This window comes from Eschrichtius robustus, chromosome 3 (genome assembly GCF_028021215.1).
Source record: "Eschrichtius robustus isolate mEscRob2 chromosome 3, mEscRob2.pri, whole genome shotgun sequence".
Classification (NCBI taxonomy): domain Eukaryota; kingdom Metazoa; phylum Chordata; class Mammalia; order Artiodactyla; family Eschrichtiidae; genus Eschrichtius; species Eschrichtius robustus.
Window position 1 is genome coordinate 111,553,978 of NC_090826.1, and position 7,735 is coordinate 111,561,712.

Below are 7,735 nucleotides of genomic sequence, written 5' to 3' on the forward strand. Positions count from 1 at the left end.
GGGGAAAAGGATTTACTCCCTAAAATCATATTTTGTGGCTCCAACATTCATATTTTCAGAGAAACTAGAATTTCCCAGTTTATCTCCTCTTCTCTTAACTTCTTCCCTTACCCTAATCACCAGGGGGAGGAGTTCCTAGAGTGGTCCATGGGAGCCCAGCCATGGTAGGAATTCAATTCTTTTCCATGCTCAGTCCTCAAGTGATGAAAGCAGTTCTCAAGGTTCTGAGGGCTTAGGCAAGACATAGAATTGGAAGAAGTGTCCTAGGTCCCCAAACCCACTAATATATCCTCCCATTCCATCTCCAGAGGGATAGGGAGGTGCCCTTACAGGAGTTCTTTAAAACTTGTTGTGCCATGGACGCCTTTAGAAGTCTGATCAAGCTTAGGGATTCTTCAGAATAATGTTTTAAAATGAATGAAATAAAATACATGGGGTTACAGAAGATACCAATTATATTGATAAATACATGGTTAAATATGGTTCTCATGGTTGCGTTGGGGGGGGGGCGACATCCCAGGACCCTAAGGTTAAGAACTCCTGCTAGGGGCTATGGAAGGGAGACAAGAATAAATGAAAAGAAAGCATAGTAATGGTGGAGAGATCAAGAAATGTTGTCACCAATGCACTGCAAGGACAAGAGGACAGCCCTTAGATGAGAATTTATTCTAGAGCCTGAACATATCCCAGGAAAGTCTTTCTTAAGAACAAGAATGGGCAGGGCAGGAGGTGTGTGTTGGAAGGCTGTACTGGTCCTCTCCCACCTTGCAATGTGGTCTCCCACACATAACCTGTCACGTATTTTGTTGCAGGGCTCAGAAAATCAAGAAGGAATGTCGAGTGATGATAAAAACAAACCTAGTGAACCTAAGAATGAGCCCAAGCAATGTGATCCCAGGTGTGAACAAAGGTGTGAGACTAAATGCCAGCCCAGCTGTTTAAAGAAGCTGCTGCAACGGTGCTCTGAAAAGTGCCCACGGGAAAAGTGCCCAGCACCACCAAAGTGTCCCCTGTGTCCCCCATGTCCCCCACTGTGCCCTCCACCATGCCCATGCCCAGCTCCCTCCCCTCCGAAGCCATGTTCCAAGCCCTGTCCTCCTAAATGCCCACCATCCTGCCCACCCCCAGAGTGAGGCACCAAGGGCACTACCCAGCCCACTACCTCCACCATCTCCACCATGTTCACCACTATGGGGCTGAGAACTGAAGCCATGAACTGACAAGTAAATGTGTTCCTCTGCTGTGCAAGACTTTCTTCTCCTGGTTTCTTGGTAGTTTTTGGTTTGTTTCTTGTTTTCCAGCATTATACCACCAAGAAGCAACCCCCTGAGGGTGAGGCTAGGACCCTGGCCCTCCACATTCAACATCCTTGAAAGACGGCCAGGTCTCTAACCCCACCTGCTGCATAGAGGGACGTGGCATCTTCTGAGAGGTGCACCCATGGAATGCACTCCTGCTACAGCACAGCCTGAGAGAGCCATAAACATGGCTATTGAAGTGGCTAACCCCGGGAACCCAATGAGCACAAGGGGGGAAGAGTGTGTGAGGGGAAACAGGAATGGCGCTGGGGAAAGTTCCACAAAGACTCAGGGAAAGAATTCTACCCTTGGCTATTAGTCCCATTGCATAATGCTTGGGCAGAACACTCTGAAAACAGGCTGCATGGGTTTAAACTCTAGCTCTGCTCCCCCAAAATTTTGTGACCTTAAGCCCATTGGTTACCTTCTCTGAGCCCTAGTTTCCTTCTCTCTGTAAAAGGAATACTAATAGTACTGGTGTTACCTGGTTGTTGTGTGGCTTAAGAAGTTAACAAATGCCAAGTGCCTGGTTTGCTGGGACACACTGAGGGGAGCACACTGTACCTGCCCACGTGTGACACAACACACCTGAACTTGACTGCCCTGTGCTTCACTTCCTCGTCAGGCTGTAAATCTCCTGAGTGCAATAGTCAGGTTCCAACTGATACCAGTAAGCACAGCTAAGCATTCTTCTAAAAAATAAGAAATAAAAGAGGAGTTTGCAGATTACACCAATGTCACTTGGCTGGCTTTGATCCTGGAGTATAGTTATGCAGCATGTCACCATGTCACCCTTGAGAGAATTCCAGTGAAGGGGACATGGGATCTCTATTTCTGCAACTTTCTGTGAATCTATATACAATTTCCAAAGAAATAGTTAAGTACAAAGAAATAGAAAATGATAAATCTGGGAGGACCTCAATTAGGAATGAACCAGAAAAGTTTTCACAGCTGATATGTTAGTGTACAAGTAGCTACAGGGAGTACACATCAAAGTGGCTTAATTCACAAAAGGGAAGTTATCAGTTCATATTGCTGGGAAGGATATTAGGATGAGGAGGGGGCACGTAGAATTAAAAGAGAACTATAGGAACCAGGACTTCAGGGTCAGAGAGCATTGATTCACTGCCACTGTTTCAATCTCCCTCATCCCCACCAGTCTCCACTTCTCTTCAGGATGGGTATCCTCACCTCTTAGACCTCTCCATGTGGTAAGGTCCTTGGCCAGGTGGACCCACATTGTTGATGGGTTGGGTATGAGATATTCCTGTTATTTCAGGAAAGAAACCTGATTGGTTCTTTCCAAAAACCCAGGTTATCATCACAGCTCACAACATCCAAGCAGAAGTAGGTTTAGGATTCTTTGCTGTCACAAAGTTAATGAAAGAGGCCAGGTCATGTTATAAGTGGAAGTGATTCTACCAACCTGCTTCCTTACCTAATGTCCTGTGATTTAGAACTTGAAACATCCAGAACTGCGTCCTGTTCAGTCATTCGCAGGTATTATTTTATGTGCTTCCTTAAGATTGGATTGTGAAAGAGACTGAAAAGGATCAGAAATTTTCATGGCTCAGTTTTTTTAATTGAAATACAATTTACTTATTTTGAAATGGACAGATCTTAAACACCAATCAGGATACAGAAAATAACAATCACTTCAGAAGGTGCCCTTGTGCCTTTGCCAATGAATCCATACCAAAAAGCCATGTGGCTGACAGGGTCTTGGTGCTCTGGCTGGGTGTCAGGCCTGAGCCTCTGAGGCGGGAGAGCCGACTTCAGGACATTGGTCCACCAGGGACCCGCCGGCCCCTCATAACATCAATTGGCAATAGCTCTCCCAGATATCTCCATCTAAATGCTAAGAGCCAGCTCCACACAACAACCAGTAAGCTCCAGTGATGGGCACGTCATGCCAAACAACTAGCAAGACAGGAACACAGCCCCACCCATTAGCAGAGAGGCTTCCTAAAATAATAATAAGTTCACAGACAGCCAAAAACACCCCACCATGCATGGGATTGCCCACCAGAAAGACAAAAGCCTCATCCATCTGAACGTGGGCACCAGTCTCCTCCACCAGGAAGCCTACACAACCCACTGAACCAACCTTAGCCACTGGGGGAAGACACGAAAAACAATGGGAACGATGAACCTGCAGCCTGCAAAAAGGAGACCCAAAACACAGTAAGTTAGGCAAAATGAGAAGACAGAGAAACACACAGAAGATGAAGGAGCAAGGTAAAACCCACCAGAACAAACAAATGAAGAGGAAATGGGCAGTCTACCTGAAAAAGAATTCAGAGTAATGATAGCAAAGATGATCCAAAATCTTGGAAATAGAATGGAGAAAACACAAGAATGTTTAACAAGGACGTAGAAGAACTAAAGAGCAAAAACAATGAAGAATAACACAATAAATGAAATTTAAAATTCTCCAGAAGGATTCAATAGCAGAATACTGAGGCAGAAGAATGGATAAGTGACCTGGAAAATATAATAGTGGAAATAACTACCACACAGCAGAATAAAGAAAAAAGAATGAAAAGAATGGAGGGCAGTCTTAGAGACCTCTGGGACAACATTAAACACACCAATATTCGAATTATAGGGGTCTCAGAAGAAGAAGAGAAAAAGAAAGGGTCTGAAAAAATATTAAACAGATTATAGTTGAAAACTTCCCTAATATGGAAAAGGAAATTGTCAATCAAGTCCAGGAAGCGCAAAGAAACGCATACAGGATAAATCCAAGGAGAAACATGCCAAGACACATATTTACCAAACTATTAAAAATTAAATACAAAGAAAACATATTAAAAGCAACAAGGGAAAAACAACAAATAACACACAAGGGAATCCCCATAAGGTTAACAGCCGATCTTTCAGCAGAAACTCTGCAAGCCAGAAGGGTGTGGCAGGACATATTTAAAGTGATGAAATAGAAAAACCTACAAACAAGATTACTGTACCCAGCAAAGATCTCATTCCGATTCAACAGAGAAATTAAAAGCTATACAGACAAGCAAAGCTAAGAGAATTCATGACCATCAACCCAGCTTTACAACAAATACTAAAGGAACTTCTCTAGGCAGGCAACACAAGAGAAAGAAAAGACCTACAATGACAAACACAAAACAATTAAGAAAATGGTAATAGGAATATACATATCAATAATTACTTTAAATGTAAATGGATTAAATGCTCCAACCAAAAGACATAGACTGGCTGAATGGATACCAAAACAAGTCCCATATATAAGCTGTCTACAAGACACCCACTTCAGGCCTACGGACACATACACACTGAAAGCGAGGGGATGGAAAAACATATTCCATTAAAATGGAAATCAAAAGAAAGCTGGAGTAGCAATTCTCATATCAGACAAAATAGACTTTAAAATAAAGACTATTACAAGATTCAAAGAAGAACACTACATAATGATCAAGGGATCAATCCAAGAAGAAGATATAACAATTGTAAATATTTGTACACCCAACATGGGAGCACTTCAATACATAAGGCAAACGCTAACGGCCATTGAAGGGGAAATCGACAGTAACACAATCATACTAGGGGACTTTAACACACCACTTTCACCAATGGACAGATCAACAAAAATGAAAATTAATAAGGAAACACAAGTTTTGAATGATACATTAAACATGATGGACTGAATTGCTATTTATAGGACATTCCATCCAAAAACAACAGAATACACTTGCTTCTCAAGTGTTCATGGAACATTCTCCAGAATAGATCATATTCTGGGTCATAAAACAAGCCTTGGTAAATTTAAGAAAATTGAAACTGTATCAAATACCTTTCCCGACCACAACACTATGAGTCTAGATACCAATTACAAGAAGAAAACTGTAAAATATACAACACATGGAGGCTAAACAATACACTACTAAATAACCAAGAGATCACTGAAGAAATCAAAGAGGAAATCAAAAAATACCTAGAAACAAATAACAATGAAAACAGGATGGCCCAAAACGTATGGGATGAAGCAAAAGCAGTTCTAAGAGGGAAGTTTATAGCAACACAATCCTACCTCAAGAAACAAGAAACACCTCAAATAAACAACCTAACCTTACACCTAAAGCAATTAGAGAAAGAAGAACAAAAATATCCCAAAGCTAGCAGAAGGAAAGAAATCATAAAGATCAGATCAGAAATCAATGAAAAAGAAATGAAGGAAACAATAGCAAAGATCAGTAAAACTAAAAGCTGGTTCTTTCAGAAGATAAACAAAATTGATAAGCCATTAGCAACACTCATCAAGAAAAAAACGAAGAAGACTCAGATCAACAGAATTAGAAATGAAAAAGGAGAAGCAACAACTGACACTGCAGAAATACAAACGATCATGAGAGATTACTACAAGCAACTATATGCCAATAAAATGGACAACCTAGAAGAAATGGACACATTCTTAGAAAAGCACAACCTTCCGAGACTGAACGAAGAGGAAATAGAAAGTATAAACAGACCAATCACAAGCATTGAAATTGAAACTGTGATTAAAAACCTTCCAACAAACAAAACCCCAGGACCAGATGGCTTCACAGGCGAATTCTATCAAACATTTAGAGTAGAGCTAACACCTATCCTTCTCAAACTCTTCCAAAATGTAGCAGAGGGAGGAACACTCCCAAACTCATTCTACGTGGCCACCATCACCATGATACCAAAACCAGACAAAGATGTCACAAAAAAAGAAAACTATAGGCCAATATCACTGATGAACATACATGCAAAAATCCGCAACAAAATACCAGCAAACAGAATCCAACAGCACATTAAAAGGATCACCATGATCTAGTGGGGTTTATCCCTGGAATGCAAGGATTCTTCAATACACGCAAATCAATCAATGTGAGAAAGCATATTAACAAATTGAAGGAGAAAAACCATATGATCATCTCAATAGATGCAGAAAAAGCTTTTGAAAAATTCAAAAGAAAATTGATAAAAATCCCTCCAGAAAGTAGGCATAGAGGGAACTTACCTCAACATAATAAACGCCATATATGACAAACCCACAGCCAACATCGTTCTCAATGGTGAAAAACTGAAACCATTTCCACTAAGATCAGGAACAAGACAAGGTTGCCCACTCTCAGTACTGTTATTCAACATAGTTTTGGAAGTTTTAGCCACAGCAATCAGAGAAGAAAAAGAAATAAAAGGAATCCAAATCAGAAAAGAAGAAGTAAAACTGTCACTGCTTGCAGGTGACATAATAGTATACATAGAGAATCCTAATGATGCTACCAGAAAACTACTAGAGCTAATCAATGAAATTGGTAAAGTAGCAGGATACAAAATTAATGCACAGAAATCTCTTGCATTCCTATACACTAATGACGAAAAATCTGAAAGTGAAATTAAGGAAACACTCCCATTTACCACTGCAACAAAAAGACTAAAATACCTAGGAATAAACCTACTTAAGGAGAGAGAAGACCTGTATGCAGAAAACTATAAGACACTGATGAAAGAAATTAAAGATGATACAAACAGATGGAGAGATACACAATGTTTTGGATTGGAAGAATCAATATTGTGAAAATGACTCTACTACCCAAAGCAATCTACAGATTCAATGCAATCCCTATCAAACTACCAATGGCATTTTTCACAGAACTAGAACAAAAAATTGCACAATTTGTATGGAAACACAAAAGGCCCCGAATAGCCAAAGCAATCTTGAGAAAGAAAAACGGATCTGGAGGAATCATTCTCCCTGACTTCAGACTATAATACAAAGCTACAGTAATCAAGACAGTATGGTATTGGCACAAAAACAGAAATATAGATCAATGGGACAGGATAGAAAGCCCAGAGATAAACCCACGCACATATGGTCACCTTATCTTTGATAAAGGAGGCAAGCATATACAGTGGAGAAATGACAGCCTCTTCAATAAGTGGTGCTGGGAAAACTGGACAGCTATATGGAAAAGAATGAAATTAGAACACTCCCAACAACATACACAAAAATAAACTCAAAATGGATTAAAGACCTAACTGTAAAGCCAGACACTATCAAACTCTTAGAGGAAAACATAGGGAGAACACTCTATTACATAAATGACAGCAAGATCCTTTTTGACCCACCCCCTAGAAAAATGGAAATAAAAACAAAAATAAACAAATGGGACCTAATGAAACTTAAAAGCTTTTGCACAGCAAAGGAAACCATAAACAAGATGAAAAGACAACCCTCAGAATGGGAGAAAATATTTGCAAACGAAGCAATGAACAAAGGATTAATCTCCAAAACATACAAGCAACTCATGCAGCTCAATATCAAAAAACCTAACAACCCAATCCAAAAAAGGGCACAAGACCTAAATAGACATTTCTCCAAAGAAGATATACCAATTGCCGACAAACACATGAAAGGATGCTCAACATCACTAATCATTAGA

General features: G+C 40.3%; 1 protein-coding gene across 1 annotated transcript; it reads left to right on the top strand.

The window, feature by feature from the left end:
* The first annotated feature begins 833 nt into the window (after positions 1-833).
* Positions 834-1,133, top strand: LELP1 (late cornified envelope like proline rich 1). Its single transcript, XM_068538211.1, has one exon. It carries the CDS (start codon positions 834-836, stop codon positions 1,131-1,133), a length of 300 nt encoding a protein of 99 aa, XP_068394312.1.
* Positions 1,134-7,735: the final 6,602 nt, after the last annotated feature.

What these genes read in the sequence shown, in the direction of transcription:
- LELP1 (XM_068538211.1), top strand. Translation starts at nt 834, where the DNA reads ATGTCGAGTGATGATAAAAACAAACCTAGTGAACCTAAGAATGAGCCC.